The sequence below is a fragment of the Rhinoraja longicauda genome, chromosome 34 (assembly GCF_053455715.1).
Source record: "Rhinoraja longicauda isolate Sanriku21f chromosome 34, sRhiLon1.1, whole genome shotgun sequence".
NCBI classification, from domain to species: domain Eukaryota; kingdom Metazoa; phylum Chordata; class Chondrichthyes; order Rajiformes; family Arhynchobatidae; genus Rhinoraja; species Rhinoraja longicauda.
Window position 1 is genome coordinate 886,628 of NC_135986.1, and position 22,185 is coordinate 908,812.

The window sequence follows — 22,185 nt, forward strand, 5'->3', positions numbered from 1 at the left end:
GGCTACTGGAGTACTGGAGTACTGTGTGCAGTTTTGGTCTCCAAATTTGAGGAAGGATATTTTTGCTACTGAGGGCATGCAGCGTAGGTTTACTAGGTTAATTCCCAGAATGGCGGGACTATCATATGTTGAAAGACTGGAGCGACTAGGCTTGTATACACTGGATTTAGAAGGATGAGAGGAGATCTTATCGAAACGTATAAGATTATTAAGGGGTTGGACACGTTAGAGGCAGGAAACATGTTCCCAATGTTGGGGAGTCCAGAACAAGGGGCCACAGTTTAAGAATAGGGGGTCGGCCATTTAGAACTGAGATGAGGAAAAACTTTTTCAGTCAGATAGTTGTAAATCTGTGGAATTCTCTGCCTCAGAAGGCAGTGGAGGCCAATTCTCTGAATGCATTCAAGAGAGAGCTGGATAGAGCTCTTAAGGATAGCGGAGTCAGGGGGTATGGGGAGAAGGCAGGAATAGGGTACTGATTGAGAATGATCAGCCATGAATCACATTGAAGGGCGGTGCGTACAGGCTCGAAGGGCCGAATGGCTTCCTCCTGCACCTATTGTCTATTGTCTAACGGAATCAAGGGATATGGGGAGAAAGCAGGAACGGAGTACTGCTTTAGGATGATCAGCCATGATCATATTGAATGGCGGTGCGATCTCAAAGGGCCGAATGGCCTACCCCTGCACCCATTTTCTATGTTTCTGTGTTTCTAATGCAACAATGAAGTTCTTACTTGCAGCATAACTGGCCAGTAAACACATCCCCCGACATCAGTCTGAAGAAGGTATTTATTCACAAAATGCTGGAGTAACTCAGCAGGTCAGGCAGCATCTCAGGAGAGAAGGAATGGGCGACGTTTCGCAGCGAGACCCGAAAAGTCACCCATTGAGAAGGGTCTCGACCCATTCCTTCTCTCCCGAGATGCTGCCTGACCCGCTGAGTTACTCCAGCATATTGTGTCTACCTTGGATTTTAACCAGCACCTGCAGTTTTTGTCCGTCACGGTGATTGCGAGAACGTTTACTGCTTGCTGCTCAGGAGACATTAGTTTTATTGCCTGTTGCCAAGGAAACCTGTGAGCTGGAGCACTGCCTCAGCGTTTGGGTTCCCCAAGAGCCAAGACCTTACTATTGGCTGGGGTGAAGACACAAAATATTCATTGCAATCTGATCGCGTCGTGGGAAGGATGCACATGGCAGCGGCTCGAGCTGCAAGTGGATCCAGGTCTAGGCTCCCCCTCACTCTCAACACCAGGACAGGCCATTCGGCCCCTCTACACCACTGTGCAGGCTGGATGTGGGGGAAGCCGATGGCAATGACTGCCCGACCCTCCCCCTCTCCGTGTCTCTCCCGTGGAGGCAGGCAAACAGATCGCAGCTGATTTGTGCCCAATCCTCCCAATTAAAGTATAGAAAATGATGACAGACACAGCGAGATTAGACGGCACGGTGGCGCACGTTTTTCAGGCTCCTGTACTTTCTTCCCGATGGTAGCCGCGAGATGAGAGCGTAGTTAGGGTGGTCTTTGATATTGCCTGTCTTTTTGAGACAGCACCTCCTGTAGATCCTATTGGTGGTGGGTGAGATACAGTGACTGGGACCCTTACATAAAGACTTTAGGGGCGGCGCGGTGGCGCAGCGGTAGAGTTGCTGCCTTACAGCGAATGCAGCGCCGGAGACCCCGGGTTCCATCCCGACTACGGGCGCCGTCTGTACGGAGTTTGCACGTTCTCCCCGTGACCTGCGTGGGTTTTCTCTGAGATCTTCGCTTTCCTCCCACACTCCAAAGACGTGCAGGTATGTAGGTTAATTGACTTGGTAAATGGAAAAATTGTCCCTAGTGGGTGTAGGATAGTGTTAATGTGCGTGGATCGCTGGTCGGCGCGGACCCAGTGGGCCGAAGGGCCTGTTCCTGCCCTGTATCTCTAAACAGATCGGGTAGACAGTCAGAACATTGTCATGGTTTGGTTTGGTTTGGTAGATAATTGTCTCGAGTACTGAGGGGTCAGGGGTTACGGGGAGAAGGCAGGAGAATGGGGTTGAGAGGGAGAGATAGATCAGCCGTGATTGAATGGCGGAGTAGACTAGATGGGCCAAATGGCCTAATTCTGCTCCTATCGCTGAACTTATGACACTTTTTGTTGCGTGCTCTCCAGTCAGTGATTACCATCAAGCCGTCCACAGTCTATAGATACAGGATAAAGGGAATAACATTTAGTGCAACATAAAATCCAGTAAAGTCTGGTTAAAGATAGTGCGAGGGTCTCCGATGAGGTAGATGGGAGGTCGGGACCCCTCTCTGGTTGGTGAGAGGACGATTCAGTTGCCTGATAACAGCCGGGAAGAAACTGTCCCTGAATCTATAGGTGTGTGTGTTTACACACTTCTGAACCTCTTGCCCGATGAGAAACATAGAAACATAGAAAATAGGTGCAGGAGAAGGTCATTCAGCCCTTCGAGCCTGTACGCACCGCCATTCAATATGATCATGGCTGATCATCCAACTCAGTATCCCGTACCTGCCTTCTCTCCATACCCCCTGATCCCTTTAGCCACAAGGGCCACATCTAACTCCCTCTTAAATATAGCCAATGAACTGGCCTCAACTACCTTCTGTGGCAGAGAATTCCACAGATTCACCACTCTCTGTGTGAAAAACAACTTTCTCATCTCGGTCCTAAAAGACTTCCCCCTTATCCTTAAACTGTGATCCCTTGTTCTGGACTTCCCCAACATCGGGAACAATCTTCCTGCATCTAGCCTGTCCAACTCCTTAAGAATTTTGTACGTTTCTATAAGATCCCCCCTCAATCTTCTAAATTCCAGGGAGTACAAGCCGAGTCTATCCAGTCTTTCTTCATATGAAAGTCCTGCCATCCCAGGGATCAATCTGATTCCTGAGGGGAGAAGAGGGAGTGAAGCTCTTCTGTAATTGAGTCACGCGACACCACGTTTAACCCGACCAACAGATATCAGGTGCACATCCACATTGACCATCACGTGCTCCCGAACCTTTGCCTCGGTGATGTAAATGCACGCCTGAATACTTGTTGAACTGTGAGAGTCTCTGCCTCTCCCCCACCCCCCCCCCCCCCCCGCCACTCTCGACAGCCCCTTCCAGATTCCAGCCATCCTCTGGGGCAATCAACTGCTCCCTCAGATCTCCTCTGCACCTCTTAACCTACCACCTGGTCACAGGTGTGACTGGAAGACCTGGAAGACCCTCAATAGGCTTGGTTATACAGGGAGGGGCCGATGCAAGAACCAATACGAGCAAATGGGGCTACGCAGATGTGGCAGACACAGAATGTGACTGTGGAACGTCTGTACAATCCATGCCACACCTACTAAGATGCCCACTTCTTGGTGAACAATGCTGCCTGGAAGATCTAGTGGTGGCAAACGAGAAGGGTGTCCACTGTGCAAGAGCCCGGCCCAACATTTGAAACATAGATGATGGACACTAAAGAAGAAGCTTCCCCCCCATTTGTAGTGTAAGAAAATAACTGCAGATGCTGGTACAAATTTGTATATAGTATATAGAAATCGAAGGTATTTATTCACAAAATGCTGGAGTAACTCAGCAGGTCAGGCAGCATCTCGGGAGAGAAGGAATGGGTGACGTTTCGGGTCGAGACCCTTCTTCGATGGAGGGAGAACTGGAAGGAGGAGGGGAAGAGAGGGACAGAGGAACTATGTAAAGTTGGAGAAGTCGATGTTCATACCACTGGGCTGCAAGCTGCCCAGGCGAAATATGAGGAGTAGTATAGTCAGGGTTAAACAGACAATTTCCGCTAAAATGTAAAATGGAGTTGTCAGCTAAATTTGCAACGTTGCATTCCATACCATTCAAAAACCAAGATGCAAACACACATACACAGATTCCCAGACAAGCAATTGTTGCAGGAAGGAACTGCAGATCGAAGGTAGACACACAATGCTGGAGCAACTCAGCGGGTCAGGCAGCACCTCGGGAGAGAAGGAATGGGTGACGTTTCGGGTCGAGACCCTTCTTCAGACTCAGCGGGTCAGGCAGCATCTCGGGAGAGAAGGAATGGGTGACGTTTCGGGTCGAGACCCTTCTTCAGACTGATGTCAGGGGACAAATGTCCCTCCCCCTCCCCTGACATCAGTCTGAAGAAGAGTCTCGACCCGAAACGTCACCCATTCCTTCTCTCCCGAGATGCTGCCTGACCCGCTGAGTTACTCCAGCATCTTGTGTCTACCTTCGATGTAAGCCAGCGTCTGCAGTTCCTTCTTACACCGCTCCCCCGCCCGCTGGCTTGAGACGCCCTGACAAGGGAGGGGTGACTACACACACCCCAGAGGGCACCCCCTTCCCCTCCCCATAGACAGGGTTGTGGCACTTACCGACATGCACAGCTCGGCGGGGTCCATCTGCTGCAGTAAAGGGATGATAATCAATGAGTGCAGGTCACAGCGGCTCCAACACAACAAGTCACAAGGAGGGCAGCAGCAACACACAGGGGCACGAGGCCACTCGGCCCCTCGAACCCTCACACAGGGATAGGGGTGCCACTCGGCCCCTCACACAGGGATAGGGGGAGGCCAATTGGCCCCTCGAACCATCACACAGGGATAGGGGGAGGCCACGGCCCCTCGAACCCTCACACAGGGATAGAGGAGGCCACTCGGCCCCTCACACAGGGATAGGGAAAGGCCACTCAGCCCCTCGAGCCCTCACACAGGGATAGGAGGAGGCCACTCAGCCCCTCTAATCAGGACACAGGGACAGGAGGAGGCCACTCAGCCCCTCAAAACCTCACATGGGGATAGGAGTAGGCCACTCAGCCCCTCGGACCGTTACGGTGGGATAGAAGACTGTTCAGCCCCACACATCTTTACAGAGGTACCGTCGAAGGCCATTCAGCCCCTCTAACTGTTACACGGGGATAGGAGGAGACTGTCCAGTCCCTCAAACCATTACAGGACCAGGAGAAGGCCATTCAGCCCCTCTAACCACTGCTGGGGAATAGGAGGAGACCCCTCAGCCCCTTGAAATATTACATGGGGATAGGAAGAGGCTACGCAGCCCATCGACCGATGTGCAGACACAGGAGGCCACTCAGCCCCTCTAACTGTTACAGGGATAGGAGGTCATTCAGCCCCTCGAACCATTGCACAGGAGGCCATTAATCCCTCCATACTAGCCCGCAGAACAGTCGCAGGTGGCTTTGGCCGGGCAGTCGCAGTGTGGGTGCAGAGGCAGCCAGGGCAGGCTATCTGGGAACGCTCCCTGGGGGAGAGCCACGGTTTGGCCGGTGCTCAGGGGTAGAGGCCTCATCTGTCCTCTCCCCCCCCCACTCACCCCCGCCCCTGACCTTTGTGGAACCCTGCACAAGAAGACATTTGGACACGGTCGGGGGTTGAGAAGGATCTGAGCCAAACGCGGGCAAGCGGGACTGGCAAGGATGGGGTGCCATGGACGAGTCGGGCCGAAGGGCCTGACTGCCTCCATAGGTCAGTGACACCTCCAAGGTGCATCGGCACACTCTCTCTCTCTCTCTCTCTCAGAGCCGAGTGACGTACCAGCAACAGAGCGGAGGAGAGGAGGAGGGGGAAATATCTGGAGTCACTTGTGCCAACGCCACACACTGCCCACCCACACTTCCCAGTAGACCCCGGCTCGACATTCAGACCCATCACAGGTCCCGAGGAAGACGGAAGACGCCAAAGGTCTTCAAACCATTGTTTCAATGAGGGATTATATATTTAGGAAATAGATGCATTTCCGTATCAATAAAAGATAATCCCAGGGCCGGGGAAGCTCCCTCTGCAAAGTCCCATCACACACTCCCCCCTCCCCCCCTCCCTCCCCACCATCCCCTCACACACTTCCCCCTCACTCCCCCCCCCACCACCGTCCCATCACACACTCCCCCCTCCCCACTGTCCCGCCACATCACCGTCCCCTCACACACACCCATCCCTCCCCCCCCCCCACTGTCCCATCACACACTCCCCAGGGTCAGACACACACAGTGAAGCTCCCTCCCTCCCCACCGTCCCCTCACACATTCCCCCCCCCTCCCCACCGTCCCCTCACACACTCCCCCCCCTCCCTCCCCACCGTCCCCTCACACACTCCCCCTTCCCTCCCCCCCCACCGTCCCCTCACACACCCCCCCTCCCTCCCTCCCCACCGTCCCCTCACATTCCCCCCCCTCCCTCCCTCCCCACCGTCCCCTCACACACTCCCCCCTCCCTCCCCCCCCACCGTCCCCTCACACACTCCCCCTTCCCTCCCCCCCCACCGTCCTCTCACACACTCCCCCCCCTCCCCCCCCACCGTCCCCTCACACACTCCCCCCCTCCCTCCCTCCCCACCGTCCCCTCACACACTCCCCCCCTCCCTCCCTCCCCACCGTCCCCTCACACATTCCCCCCTCCCTCCCCCACCGTCCCCTCACACACTCCCCCCCCCACCGTCCCCTCACACACTCCCCCCTCCCTCCCTCCACACCGTCCCCTCACACACTTCCCCCCTCCCTCCCTCCCCACCGTCCCCTCACACACTCCCCCCCCCTCCACCGTCCCCTCACACACTCCCCTCCCCCTCCCCCCCACCGTCCCCTCACACACTCCCCCCCCTCCCCCCCCACCGTCCCCTCACACACTCCCCCCCCTCCCTCCCCACCGTCCCCTCACACACTCCCCCCCCTCCCTCCCCACCGTCCCCTCACACACCCCCCCCTCCCCCCCCACAGTCCCCTCACACACCCCCCCCTCCCTCCCCCCCCACCGTCCCCTCACACACTCCCCCCTCACTCCCCTCCCCACCGTCCCATCACACACCCCCCTCACTCCCCCTCCCCACCGTCCCCTCACACACTCCCCTCCCCACCGTCCCCTCACACACTCCCCTCACTCCCCTCCCTACCGTCCCCTCACACTCCCCTCCCCACCGTCCCCTCATTCCCCTCCCCACTGTCCCCTCACACACTCCCCTCACTCCCCTCCCCACCGTCCCCTCACACACTCCCCTCCCCACTGTCCCCTCACACACTCCCCTCACTCCCCTCCCCACCGTCCCCTCACACACTCCCCTCCCCACTGTCCCCTCACACACTCCCCTCACTCCCCTCCCCACCGTCCCCTCACACACTCCCCTCCCCACTGTCCCCTCCACACCGTCCCCTCACTCCCCTCCCCACCGTCCCCTCACTCCCCTCCCCACTGTCCCCTCACACACTCCCCTCACTCCCCTCCCCACTGTCCCCTCACACACTCCCCTCACTCCCCTCCCCACCGTCCCCTCACTCCCCTCCCCACCGTCCCCTCACACACTCCCCTCCCCACTGTCCCCTCACACACTCCCCTCACTCCCCTCCCCACCGTCCCCTCACTCCCCTCCCCACTGTCCCCTCACACTCCCCTCACTCCCCTCCCCACCGTCCCCTCACTCCCCTCCCCACTGTCCCCTCACACACTCCCCTCACTCCCCTCCACACCGTCCCCTCACTCCCCTCCCCACCGTCCCCTCACTCCCCTCCCCACCGTCCCCTCACTCCCCTCCCCACTGTCCCCTCACACACTCCCCTCACTCCCCTCCCCACCGTCCCCTCACTCCCCTCCCCACCGTCCCCTCACACACTCCCCTCCCCACTGTCCCCTCACACACTCCCCTCACTCCCCTCCCCACCGTCCCCTCACACACTCCCCTCCCCACTGTCCCCTCACACACTCCCCTCACTCCCCTCCCCACCGTCCCCTCACTCCCCTCCCCACTGTCCCCTCACACACTCCCCTCCCCACCGTCCCCTCACTCCCCTCCCCACCGTCCCCTCACACACTCCCCCTCCCTCCCCCTCCCCACTGTCCCCTCACACACTTCCCTCACTCCCCTCCCCACCGTCCCCTCACACACTCCCCTCCCCACCGTCCCCTCACTCCCCTCCCCACCGTCCCCTCACACACTCCCCCCTCCCTCCCCCTCCCCACTGTCCCCTCACACACTTCCCTCACTCCCCTCCCCACCGTCCCCTCACACACTCCCCCCCTCCCCCACTGTCCCATCACACACTCCCCAGGGTCAGACACACACAGAGTGAAGCTCCCTCCCTCCCCCCCTCCCCCCCACCATCCCATCACACACTCCCCCCCTCCCCCCCACCGTCCCATCACACACTCCCCCCCCTCCCTCCCCCCCCACTGTCCCCTCACACACTCCCCCCCTCCCCCCCTCCCCCCCTCCCCACCGTCCCCTCACACAGTCCTCCCCCTCACTCCCCTCCCACTGTCCCCTCACACACTCCCCCCCTCCCCCCCTCCCCACCGTCCCATCACACACTCCCCCCCCTCCCTCCCCTCCCACTGTCCCCTCACACACTCCCCCCCTCCCCTCACACAGTCCCGGGGTCAGACACAGGCCAAAGCTCTCTCTCTACACACTGGGGGAATATGTAACGAGCTGCCAGAGGATGTAGTTGAGGCAGGCATAATAAACACATGGAGACAACATTTGGACAGGTTCATGGTAGGACAGGTACGGAGAGATATGAGCCAAACGCAGGCAGGCGGGACGAGCACATGGGGGATCTTGGACAGCATGGATAAAGTGAGCTGAGGGGATCGGACCCAGAGTGAAACTCCCTCTACACCGTCACATCACAAACTCCCAGGCCTGGGACACCTGGAATTACTTAGAGACAGAGACAACAGGTGGAGTACGCCATTCGGCCCTTCGAGCCAGCACCGCCATTCAATATGATCTTGAAAACATCCAGTGAATTGGCCCCCACTGCCTTCTGAGGCAGAGAATTCCACAGATTCACCACTCTCTGGGGGAAAAAAGGTTTTCCTCATTTCAGTCCTAAATGGCCTACTCCTTATTCTTAAACTGTATGTCCCCTGGTTCTGGACTCCCCCAACATGGGGAACATTTTTTCCTGCATTTAGCCTGTCCAATCCCTTAAGAATTTTATATGTTTCTATAAGATCCCCTCTCATCCTTCTCAATTCCAGTGAATACAAGCCCAGCCGATCCATTCTTTCATCATATGTCAGTCCCGCCATCCCAGGAATTAACCTGGTAAATCTACACTGCACTCCCTCAATAGCAAGAATATCTTTCCTCAAAGTAGGAGACCAAAACTGCACACAGTACTCCAGGTGCGGTCTCATCAGGGCCCTGTACAACTGCAGTAGGACCTCCCTGCTCCTATACTCAAACCGTCTCGCAATGAAGGCTTTCTTCACTGCCTGTTGTACCTGCACGTTTACTTTCAGTGACTGGTGTACAAGGACACCCAGGTCTCATGGCACCTCCTCTTTTCCTAATCTGACACCATTCAGATAATAATCTCCCTTCTTGATCTTGCCACCAAAGTGGATAACCTCACATTTATCCACATTATAGTGCATCTGCCCACTCACCCAACCTATCCAAGTCAGATTAAGAAAAGGGGAGGTGCCACGAAACCTGGGTCGACTGGGCTTGTATTCACTGGAATTTAAAAGGATGAGAGGGAATCTGATAGAAACTTATACAATTCCTAAGGGATTGAACAGGCTAGATGCAGGAAAAATGTTCCCCATGTTGGGGGAGTCCAGAACCAGGGGTCACAGTTTAAGGATAAGGGGTTAGGCCATTTAGGACTGAGATGAGGAAAAACTTTTTCACACAGAAAGTTGTGAATCTGTGGAATTTTCTGCCACAGAAGGCAGTGGAGGCCAATTCACTGGATGTTTTCAAGAGAGAGTTAGATAGAGCTCTTAGGGATAAAGGAATATGGGGAGAAAGCAGGAAGGGGGTACTGATTTTGGATGATCAGCCATGATAATTTTGAATGGCGGTGCTGGCTCGAAGGGCCGAATGGCCTGCTCCTGCACCTATTTTTCGAGGTTTCTGTCTTCTAAGTCACCCTGCAGCCTCATGGCATCCTCCTCACAGCTCACACTGCCCCCTAGCTTTACGTCATCCACAAACTTGGGAGATGTCCACCACAGAGTGAGTGAGACTCCCCATTGATACTTTGCCCATGTAGGAAAATTACTGCAGATGGCTGGTACGAATCGAAGGTATCACTAAAGGCTGGAGTAACTCAGCGGGTCAGGCAGCATCTCTGAAGAGAAGGAATGGGTGACGTTTCGGGTCGAGACCCTTCGTCCCGCCCCCTCCCCTGACATCAGTCTGAAGAAGGGTCTCGACCCAAAACGCCACCCATTCCTTCTCTCCAGAGATGCTGCCTGACCTGCTGAGTTACTCCAGCATTGTGTGATATTTTGCCTATACTCATTATCCAGGAACTCACCCCCAGAATCCCAGCAGAATGTGGCAGGGAATGTGCCCTGGGCTGTGGAACAGCATCTCTGGAGAATATCTTATAGAGACGTATATAAATTATAAAAGGACTGGACAAGCTAGATGCAGGAAAAATGTTCCCAGTGTTGGGGGAGTCCAGAACCAGGGAACACAGTCGAAGAATAAAGGGGAGGCCATTTAAAACTGGGGTGAGAAGAAACTTTCTCTCCCAGAGAGTTGTGAATTTGTGGAATTAATTCTCCGCCACAGAGGGCAGTGGAGGCCAATTCACTGGATGGATTTAAAAGAGAGTTAGATAGAGCTCTCGGGGCTAGCGCTATCAAGGGGTACGGGGAGAAGGCAGGCACGGGTTACTGATTGTGGATGATCAGCCATGATCACAATGAATGGCAGTGCTGGCTCGAAGGGCCTCCTCCTGCACCTATTTTCAATGTTTCTAGGAGGGTCTGTTGGACATGTTCAACAGCGAGCTGCACTACGCTGGGACCCCACTGGATGGAGCCAGAGGCCCACGCTAATCCTCATGAAGATGAGCCCCAATGACAGTGTCCCAGCCCCACGCCCTCAGTTACCCCCTCCCTGCACCCCACCCTCGCTAATCCCCTGAGAACACTCCCCAACAAACCTTGCATCGAAGGTCAGATGGGGAGAGCAGGAGAGGGGGAGACAGGGAGCGGGGAGAGGGATAGGGGGAGGCAGGAAGCTCATGTGATGGGAGCAAAATTAGGCCATTCGGCCCATCAAGTCTACTCCGCCATTCAATCATGGCTGATCTATCTCTCCCTCCTAACCCCATTCTCCCGCCTTCTCCCCATAGCCCCTGACACCCGCACTGATCAAGACTCTCTCTATCTCTACCTTAAAAACATCCACTGACTTGGCCTCCACCACTTTCTGTGGCAAAGAATCCCACAGATTCACCGCCCTCTGACTAAAGAAATTCCTCCTCATCTCCTTCTAAACGCTGATCATGTGCTTTCCCACTCATTTCTGGGATCATTCTCGTAAACCTCCTCTGGACCCTCTCCAATGCCAGCACATCCTTCCTCGGATACGGGGCCCAAACAGGAGAGGGGAGAGACAGGGAGTGGAGTGGGAGAGGAGACGCCGGGAATTGGTGTTTAGACACTTTGAATGGAAGGGGATTCACTGGCAATGGGAGGGGGGGGGGGGTAGACACTGGAAATTGGGGAGTAGACTACTGGGGCAGGAGGGAGTAGAATGGGTGCAGGAGTGGGGGGATACAGAGATGGGTGTGGGGGGGACACAGAGGGGAGTGGGGGACACAGAGGGGAGTGGGAGACACAGAGGGGAGTGGGGGACAGAGAGGGGAGTGGGGGACACAGAGGGGAGTGGGGGACACAGAGGGGAGTGGGGGACACAGAGGGGAGTGGGGGACACAGAGGGGAATGGGGGACGGAGGGGAGTGGGGGACAGAGAGGGGAGTGGGGGACACAGAGGGGAGTGGGGGACACAGAGGGGAGTGGGGGACACAGAGGGGAGTGGGGGACACAGAGGGGAGTGGGGGACACAGAGGGGAGTGGGAGACAGAGAGGGGAGTGGGGGACACAGAGGGGAGTGGGGGATACAGAGGGGAGTGGGGGACCCAGAGGGGAGTGGGAGACAGAGAGGGGAGTGGGGGACACACAGAGGGGAGTGGGAGACAGAGAGGGGAGTGGGGGACACACAGAGGGGAGTGGGGGATACAGAGGGGAGTGGGGGGATACAGAGGGGAGTGGGGGATACAGAGGGGAGTGGGGGATACAGAGAGGAGTGGGGGGATACAGAGGGGAGTGGGGGATACAGAGGGGAGTGGGGGACACAGAGGGGAGTGGGGGACAGAGAGGGGAGTGGGGGACAGAGAGGGGAGTGGGGGGGACACAGAGGGGAGTGGGGGATACAGAGGGGAGTGGGGGATACAGAGGGGAGTGGGGGACCCAGAGGGGAGTGGGGGGACACAGAGGGGAGTGGGGGGACACAGAGGGGAGTGGGAGACACACAGAGGGGAGTGGGGGACACAGAGGGGAGTGGGGGGATACAGAGGGGAGTGGGGGACACAGAGGGGAGTGGGGGACACACAGAGGGGAGTGGGGGATACAGAGGGGAGTGGGGGGATACAGAGGGGAGTGGGGGACACAGAGGGGAGTGGGGGACAGAGAGGGGAGTGGGGGACAGAGAGGGGAGTGGGGGGGACACAGAGGGGAGTGGGGGATACAGAGACTGGAGTGGGGGATACAGAGGGGAGTGGGGGACACAGAGGGGAGTGGGGGGTACAGAGGGGAGTGGGGGATACAGAGGGGAGTGGGGGATACAGAGGGGAGTGGGGGATACAGAGGGGAGTGGGGGATACAGAGGGGAGTGGGGGATACAGAGGGGAGTGGGGGACACAGAGGGGAGTGGGGGGACAGAGGGGAGTGGGGGACACAGAGGGGAGTGGGGGACACAGAGGGGAGTGGGGGACACAGAGGGGAGTGGGGGATACAGAGACGGGGAGTGGGGGACACAGAGGGGTGTGGGGGACACAGAGGGGAGTGGGGGACAGAGATGGGGAGTTGGGGGACAGAGACTGGAGTTGGGGGACAGAGACTGGAGTTGGGGGTACACAGAGGGGAGTTGGGGTACACAGAGGGGAGTGGGGGACACAGAGACTGGAGTTGGGGGTACACAGAGACGGGAACAAGAATGCAAGCACTGACACGTTGTGTGATGAAGACATGCCTCAAGCCATCCTGGGGCTGGTGGTCTTTGCGGATCAGCGGGATCGACCCTGCCCCCTGTGAGTGGGGCTACTTTGCAGACAAGTGAAAGGGTCGTACCTTCATCGGTGAGATGTGCGAGTGTGACACGTAGCCGTGGACGTTCTCGATCTGTGACAGGTTCTTCTCTGAGACATGGACGAGCTCGGGTCCCTTCATCTGATTGGGTAGGTGCGCTGGGCTGTGCTCCAGAGGTGGGGTGTCTTCATCTTGGTACCGATATTTCTGGGGAGAAATCAGCGGAACGGTCAGCTCACTGCACCCGGGCTCACCCATGACCATCTCCCAGTGACACGGCACTGCGGCACACGTGTGGTACACACATAATCACGGACCAATCTCACCCCCGGCCACTCCCTCCTCTCCCCTCTCCCATCAGGGCAAGAGGTGCAGAAGTGTGAAAACGCACACCTCCAGATTCAGGGACAGTTTCTTCCCGGCTGTTATCAGGCAACTGAACCGTCCTCTCACCAAATGACACAGAAACATAGAAAATAGGTGCAGGAGTAGGCCATTCGGCCCTTCGAGCCAGCACCGCCATTCAATATGATCATGGCTGATCATCCAACTCAGTATCCCGTACCTGCCTTCTCTCCATACCCCCTGATCCCTTTAGCCACAAGGGCCACATCTAACTCCCTCTTAAATATAGCCAATGAACTGGCCTCAACTACCTTCTGTGGCAGAGAATTCCACAGATTCACCACTCTCTGTGTGAAAAAAAACATTCTCATCTCGGTCCTAAAAGACTTCCCCCTTATCCTTAAACTGTGTGGCCCCTTGTTCTGGACTTCCCCAACATCGGGAACAATCTTCCTGCATCTAGCCTGTCCAACCCCTTAAGAATTTTGTACGTTTCTATAAGATCCCCCCTCAATCTTCTAAATTCCAGCGAGTACAAGCCGAGTCTATCCAGTCTTTCTTCATATGAAAGTCCTGCCATCCCAGGAATCAATCTGGTGAACCTTCTCTGTACTCCCTCTATGGCAAGAATGTCTTTCCTCAGATTAGGAGACCAAAACTGTACGCAATACTCCAGGTGTGGTCTCACCAATGCCCTGTACAACTGCAGCAGAACCTCCCTGCTCCTATACTCAAATCCCCTCGCTATGAATGCCAACATACCATTGGCTTTCTTCACTGCCTGCTGCACCTGCATGCCTACTTTCAATGACTGGTGTACCATGACACCCAGGTCTCGTTGCATCTCCCCTTCTCCTAATCGGCCACCATTCAGGTAATAGTCTGCTTTCCTGTTCTTGCCACCAAAGTGGATAACCTCACATTTATCCACATATGACCTCCCATCTTCCTTATTGAAGACCCTCGGACTATCTTTGATCGGACTTTACCTTGCCCTAAACGTTATTCCCTTTATCCGGTATCTGTACACTGTGGACGGTTTGATTCTAATCGTGTATAGTCTTTCCGCCGACCGGATAGCATGCAACAAAAAAGCTTTTCACTGTACCTCCGTACACCTGACAATAAACGAAACTAAACTAAATCAAGGTCTGATCTCCGGGCCTATCTGATTAATCCTGGAATGGTCGGCGTTATATTAAGCAGGCTAGCTAGGCCTGTTCTCCCCGGAGTTCAGAAGAATGTGTGGAGAACTCATTGAAACTGAGTTACTCCAGCATTTTGTGAATAAAAACCTTCGATTTGTACCAGCAACTGCAGTTATCTTCTTATACTCATTGAAACATAGTTCTTCATGGGTAGATGAGAAGATGAAGTTACACCTGGAAGGGGTGTCCAGAACTAGGGATTATACAGGGCTGACCATTCAGGGGAGAAATCTCTTCACATGAGGGAGATATCGTTAAGTTGCAATGGGTGCAAAAGTGAATCACAAGGATGTTACCTAGGAGGGGGGAGTGACTGGGGTGAGACTGGTCCTTGATTATGCCCGGGTAGTGTGAAGTGTAGATGCACACAATATTCTAGCCGTGGTCTCCCCAGAGCCCCGTATAATTGCAATCATTTGTCTTTACTCCTCAGCTGGACACCGTTCAATCAAGACGTCACACCATTTGTCTTTCTAATTGCTGTATCTGTGTGCTGACTTCCAGTGATTAGCCTCCAAAGACACTCTGGTCTCCAGCAATTCTCAATTCCGCACCATTTAAAAAACCCACGCTCATGCAATTAAACTGGATGATCTCACGTCTTATTCCAAGAAAGAAGTGTTGGAGCAATGTCCACTCACTCCCTCCACGGTCTACGGTCCCACGCGATGAAGCTTTCCTCTCCCCAGTCAGAGGCTGTGCAAGGTCACCAACCAACCAACCTCGGAGGGGCACAAAACGTCCTCGTACTCAGTCTCACAAATAGGGGACGGGGAAAACGCTCCTGGCAGTCTCTGCCCAGAGCTCTTGCCGCAGGCTCCATCTCACGCCAAACAATAGACAATAGACAATAGACAATAGGTGCAGGAGGAGGCCATTCAGCCCTTCGAGCCAGCACCGCCATTCAATGCGATCATGGCTGATCACTCAATCAGTACCCCGTTCCTGCCTTCTCCCCATACCCCCTCACTCCGCTATCCTTAAGAGCTCTATCCAGCTCTCTCTTGAAAGCATCCAACGAACTGGCCTCCACTGCCTTCTGAGGCAGAGAATTCCACACCTTCACCACTCTCTGACTGAAAAAGTTCTTCCTCATCTCCGTTCTAAATGGCCTACCCCTTATTCTTAAACTGTGGCCCCTTGTTCTGGACTCCCCCAACATTGGGAACATGTTTCCTGCCTCTAATGTGTCCAATCCCCTAATTATCTTATATGTTTCAATAAGATCCCCCCTCATCCTTCTAAATTCCAGTGTATACAAGCCCAATCGCTCCAGCCTTTCAACATACGACAGTCCCGCCATTCCGGGAATTAACCTAGTGAACCTACGCTGCATGCCCTCCATAGCAAGAATATCCTTCCTCAAATTTGGAGACCAAAACTGCACACAGTACTCCAGGTGCGGTCTCACCAGGGCCCGGTACAACTGTAGAAGGACCTCTTTGCTCCTATACTCAACACCAGCACAAGGAACAGAGAGGAGCACAACTTCATTATCCCTCCTGGGGAACACGGACAAGCTGAGGAGCAACCCTGGGTCCATCTCTGCTCGAGGAGAAGGTGGTGTCTGGGGCCGGAACTCCTGCATAGACCTTCACCTTGTGGCAGGATGGAGCCACACAGCCACACTCACCCCGTGCATGCCTGACACCAACAGTGCATGCCTGACACCAACAGTGCATGCCTGACACCAACAGTGCATGCCTGACACCAACAGTGCACTGCCCCAGCGGCTGTGCGTCCACAGTAACACGAGACACAACTGCTTCCCCCCTCTCGCTGTCGTTTGTGCATCCAGGAATAGCCGGACAGTTAAACTCATAGGTAGACACAAAATGCTGGAGTAACTCAGCGGGTCAGGCAGCATCTCTGGAGAGAAGGAATGGGTGACGTTTCGGGTCTCAACACGAGACGTCACCCATTCCTTCTCTCCTCTCCAGAGATGCTGCCTGACCCGCTGAGTTACTCCAGCATCTTGTGTCTACCAAGTATGTCCACTCTCTCCTTGTAGCTAACAGACCTCAGAGAAACAGCATGGAAACAGGCCCTTCAGCCCACCGAGTCCACACTGACCAGCGATCACCCTGAATACTAGCAGGCCCTTCAGCCCACACTGACCAGCGATCACCCTGAATACTAGCAGGCCCTTCAGCCCACACTGACCAGTGATCACCCTGAATACTAGCAGGCCCTTCAGCCCACACTGACCAGTGATCACCCTGAATACTAGCAGGCCCTTCAGCCCACACTGACCAGTGATCACCCTGAATACTAGCAGGCCCTTCAGCCCACACTGACCAGTGATCACCCTGAATACTAGCAGGCCCTTCAGCCCACACTGACCAGTGATCACCCTGAATACTAGCAGGCCCTTCAGCCCACACTGACCAGTGATCACCCTGAATACTAGCAGGCCCTTCAGCCCACACTGACCAGTGATCACCCTGAATACTAGCAGGCCCTTCAGCCCACACTGACCAGCGATCACCCTGAATACTAGCAGGCCCTTCAGCCCACACTGACCAGCGATCACCCTGTATACTAGCACTCTACTACATACTAGGGACATATTTACCATTAACAGAATCCAATTACCCTACAAACTTGTACATCTTTGGAGTGTGAGCGGAAACCAGAGCACCCGGAGAAAACCCACGCGGTCACAGGGAGAACCTACAAACTTCGTGCAGACATCACCCGTAGTCAGGATCGAACCTGGGTCTCTGGCGCTGTGAAACAGCAACTCTTACCGCTGTGCCACCCTGTGAAGTAATAAGAATCACAGAGCACAGAAAAAGGCCCTTCGGCCCACCAGGTCCATTCTGACCTTTAAGCCCATGTGCACTAATCCCATTTGTTCCATTAAGCTCTGTACCATGTGCATAGCCTATACATGCATCTATCTCAATGTCTCCTAATCTAGTCATTGCATTCCATCTCACTGCCTCTGGCTGCATGTTGAAAATACTAATCACACACTGCATTAAAAAAAATCCCCTCACGTCCCCTTTAAAACTCCTTCAATAGACAATAGGTGCAGGAGTAGGCCATTCGGCCCTTCGAGCCTGTACGCACCGCCATTCAATGTGATCATGGCTGATCATTCTCAATCAGTACCCCGTTCCTGCCTTCTCCCCATACCCCCTGACTCCGCTATCCTTAAGAGCTCTATCCAGCTCTCTCTTGAATGCATTCAGAGAATTGGCCTCCACTGCCTTCTGAGGCAGAGAATTCCACAGATTCACAACTCTCTGACTAAAAAAGTTTTTCCTCATCTCTGTTCTAAATGGCCTACCCCTTATTCTTACCTTTAAATATAAAATTATACAGAGACAGCTGAGAGTCAAAGAGTTAGTCTAAAAAATGCAGAATGCCACCAAGACTGCTCTCGCTAAGTAGGTTTTGTGGGAAATATCCTCGACAGCGCAATATTCACAGACACAGTGGCCATTTGAAGATTTCCTCGGGTAATAAAAGGTGGAGGAAATTACGCTTGCCAACTTTCTCAATAAGGGACAAAAGGTGACCTCACCCAACCAGCGGCCACGTGTTCCCGCTCCACCAATGGTGGCCGCCCGGGCCGGGAGGCGGGTTGCTACACAACCTCCATTAGGTGGTGCCCGGGCCTACACCAGCGCCCAGGCCTACAGTGTCCAGGCCTACAGTGCCCCCCCGGGCCTACAGTGTCCGGGCCTACAGTACCCCCCGAGCCTAAGACGGGACAAGAGCAGTCCCATAGGGGACAAACCAATTTAGCCCCCTATACAGGATGTCTTGGCTAATATGGGACAGTTGGCAACCCTAGAGGAAATGCACCTAGGATTACTTGAAGTTGGATTGGGGCTAGGTTGCAAGGGGTCTTGCAGGCTACAGCTGTTATCAGCGTGAGTCTCACTATCTCACTCCCAGTCCTGTTCCACCAGTGGTTCAACTTGAAGATAATTAATTTCTTTCCTGAACATTTCACGTAGAGAGAGAGAGAGAGAGAGTGAAAAGGGAAAGTTAATTCTGCATTTTAATGCACAAATGCCTTCAGCCCAATCAAAAATAGCCTGTTAGGATTACTGAAGATATAGAGAAACAAATGTGCAAAAATGTGCTAGTCCAGAAAATGATGTGTAAATGTGATAATGCAGACCTCAAAATTCACCTATCCATGTTCTCCACAGAGGCTGCCTGACCCACTGAGTTACTCCAGCACTCTGTGAAACGTCACCTATCCATGTTCTCCACAGATGCTGCCTGACCTGCTGAGTTACTCCAGCACTCTGTGAAACGTCACCTATCCATGTTCTCCACAGATGCTGCCTGACCCACTGAGTTACTCCAGCACTCTGTGAAACGTCACCTATCCATGTTCTCCACAGATGCTGCCTGACCCACTGAGTTACTCCAGCACTCTGTGAAACGTCACCTATCCATGTTCTCCACAGATGCTGCCCCGACCCGCTGAGTTACTCCAGCACTCTGTGCATATCTTTGGTATGAACCATGATCTGGACTTCCCTTTCAGTACATCTTACATGAATGATTTCCGTGTTGGGCTGCAGGAACTGTCACTTGGGAAGCCGAGGATGGTGGAGATGGTTGAGACGAGCCCGACACTCCCCTCCCCAACGAGGGATTAGCTGCAGCATCTTATACAATCCAGTTACATTACTCAGCTATTGCTGGGAACAGCTTTCCACGCTATTGACTATAGTTCAGAACAAGCTGATTCAGCACTGATTAAAAACACCTTCTCCACAGCTTGTTCCACAGCGAAGATACATAATGATTTATGGAGGAGGTCTGATTATTTACAGCACCAGCTCCATTTGCTACCGGTGTGGATTGGAGCAACTTGACCCAGGGCATTGGGGAAAACCTGCTGCTCAGACACTAGTGTGAATGGGTGAGCGATGGTTGGCATGAATTTGGTGGGCTGAAGGGCCTCAGTCCATGCTGTGTCTCCAAACTAAATGAAATACGTTCACCAATTATGTATTTTATCACCTCACAAATGAAAGATGGCAACTCCAATAGGACATAGTTCTCCCATAGTGCTCCCTCCCTCAACACTGCCCCCCCCCACAGTGCGGTCCTCCCTCACCCCCGCCCCTCCCACAGTGCAGCGCTCCCTCACCCCCCCCCACAGTGTGGCGCTCCCTCCCTCACCCCCGTTCCTCCCACACCCCCACCCCTCCCACAGTGCGGCCCTCCCTCCCACACCCCCGCCCCTCCCACAGTGCGGCCCTCCCTCCCTCACCCCCCCCCCCACAGCGCGGCCCTCCCTCCCTCACCCCCACCCCTCCCACAGTGCTCCCTCCCTCACCCTCACCCCCCCACAGTGCGGCGCTCCCTCACCCCCGCCCCTCCCACAATAGACAATAGACAACAGACAATAGGTGCAGGAGGAGGCCATTCGGCCCTTCGAGCCAGCACTGCCATTCAATGTGATCATGGCTGATCATTCTCACTCAGTACCCCGTTCCTGCCTTCTCCCCATACCCCCTGACACCACTATCCTTAAGAGCTCTATCCAGCTCTCCCTTGAATGCATTCAGAGAATTGGCCTCCACTGCCTTCTGAGGCAGAGAATTCCACAGATTCACCACTCTCTGACTGAAAACGTTTTTCCTCATCTCAGTTCTAAATGGCCGACCCCTTATTCTTAAACTGTGTGGCCCCTGGTTCTGGACTCCCCCAACATTGGGAACATGTTTCCTGCCTCTAACGTGTCCAACCCCTTAATAATCTTATACGTTTCGATAAGATCTCCTCTCATCCTTCTAAATTCCAGTGCATACAAGCCTAGTCGCTCCAGTCTTTCAACGTACGACGGTCCCGCCATTCCGGGAATTAACCTGGTGAACCTGCGCTGCACGCCCTCAATAGCAAGAATATCCTTCCTCAAATTTGGAGACCAAAACTGCACAGTCCCTCCCTCCCTCCCTCCCCCCCACAGTGCGGTGCTCCCTCCCTCATCCCCGCCCCCCCCCCCCACAGTGCGGCGCTCCCTCACCCCCGCCCCTCCCCCACAGTGTGGCGCTCCCTCCCTCACCCCCGCCCCCCCCCCCCCCCACAGTGCGGCATTCTTCAAGTAGAGCCACCATGTGGTGCCACCATGGAGCGTGGTGACGGAGGGTGCGGGTGACGGGGAGACGGATGTGAGGACAGTGCAGGAGCCCACCAGTTCGAGCAGGAGAACAACACATCTCCCATTGGTGAGACACTCAATGGCTGGCTGCCCGAGGCAGGATTTACGGCAATTAACCCGGCAATGAGCAACAAGCGTGCAAGGTCACATTGCCCATCACTTGGAGCTGACTGGCAGCTCTCCAGGCTGTTCATTTACATCGCATGGCTTCAGTAACGATGAGCAGAGGAATAAATAATTCACTGGCCGCGCAGTGCACTGGTCTCTGTGCTGCTGGGTCAAGGCATGCTGTGGAGTGTGGCATTAGTGCTTTCCTCACTGCCCCCAAGGCTCCAAGGAACACAAGTGGTATCACTAGGGTTGCCAACTGCCCCTATTAGCCGGGACTTCCCATATTTGGGGCTAAATCGCTCTGTCGGCCATTGTACAGAGTACAGAGAAGGTTCACCAGATCGACTCCTGGGATGGCAGGACTTTCATATGAAGAAAGACTGGATAGATTCGGCTTGTACTCGCTGGAATTTAGAAGATTGAGGGGGGATCTTATAGAAACTTACAGTGTGGTAGGAAGAAAAACTGCAGATGCTGGTTAAAATCTGTAGGTGAGGTGCCGACAGTGTAGGTGAGGTGCGGACAGTGTAGGTGAGGTGCCGACAGTGTAGGTGAGGTGCGGACAGTGTAGGTGAGGTGCCGACAGTGTAGGTGAGGTGCCGACAGTGTAGGTGAGGTGCCGACAGTGTAGGCCCGGAGGCCCCGGGGCCGCCAAACGGAGGTTGCGTAGCGAGGGGATTTGAGTATAGGAGCAGGGAGGTTCTGCTGCAGTCGTACAGGGCATTGGTGAGACCGCACCTGGAGTATTGCGTACAGTTTTGGTCTCCTAATCTGAGGAAAGACATTCTTGCCATAGAGGGAGTACAGAGAAGGTTCACCAGATTGATTCCTGGGATGGCAGGACTTTCATATGAAGAAAGACTGGATAGACTCGGCTTGTACTCGCTGGGATTTAGAAGATTGAGGGGGGATCTTATAGAAACTTACAAAATTCTTAAGGGGTTGGACAGGCTAGATGCAGGAAGATTGTTCCCGATGTTGGGCAAGTCCAGAACAAGGGGTCACAGTTTACGGATAAGGGGGAAGTCTTTTAGGACCGAGATGAGAAAGTTTTTTTTCACACAGAGAGTGGTGAATCTGTGGAATTCTCTGCCACAGAAGGTAGTTGAGGCCAGTTCATTGGCTATATTTAAGAGGGAGTTAGATGTGGCCCTTGTGGCTAAAGGGATCAGGGGGTATGGAGAGAAGGCAGGTACGGGATACGGAGTTGGATGATCAGCCATGATCATTTTGAATGGCGGTGCAGGCTCGAAGGGCCGAATGGCCTACTCCTGCACCTATTTTCTATGTTTCTAACCCGCCTCCCGGGTAGACACAGCCT

The 22,185-nt window shown here is 54.6% G+C and overlaps 1 protein-coding gene across 1 annotated transcript in view; it reads right to left on the reverse strand.

The window, feature by feature from the left end:
* Positions 1–22,185, reverse strand: part of LOC144609273 (discs large homolog 1-like protein) — a 57,254-nt gene that overhangs the window by 9,560 nt on the left and 25,509 nt on the right. The window contains exons 2-3 of the mRNA XM_078427701.1: positions 13,104–13,268; positions 4,374–4,400 (exon numbers count right to left, since the gene is read on the reverse strand). Coding sequence (XP_078283827.1) covers positions 4,374–4,400; positions 13,104–13,268 — 192 coding nt within the window. The remainder of the gene's footprint in view (positions 1–4,373; positions 4,401–13,103; positions 13,269–22,185) is intronic.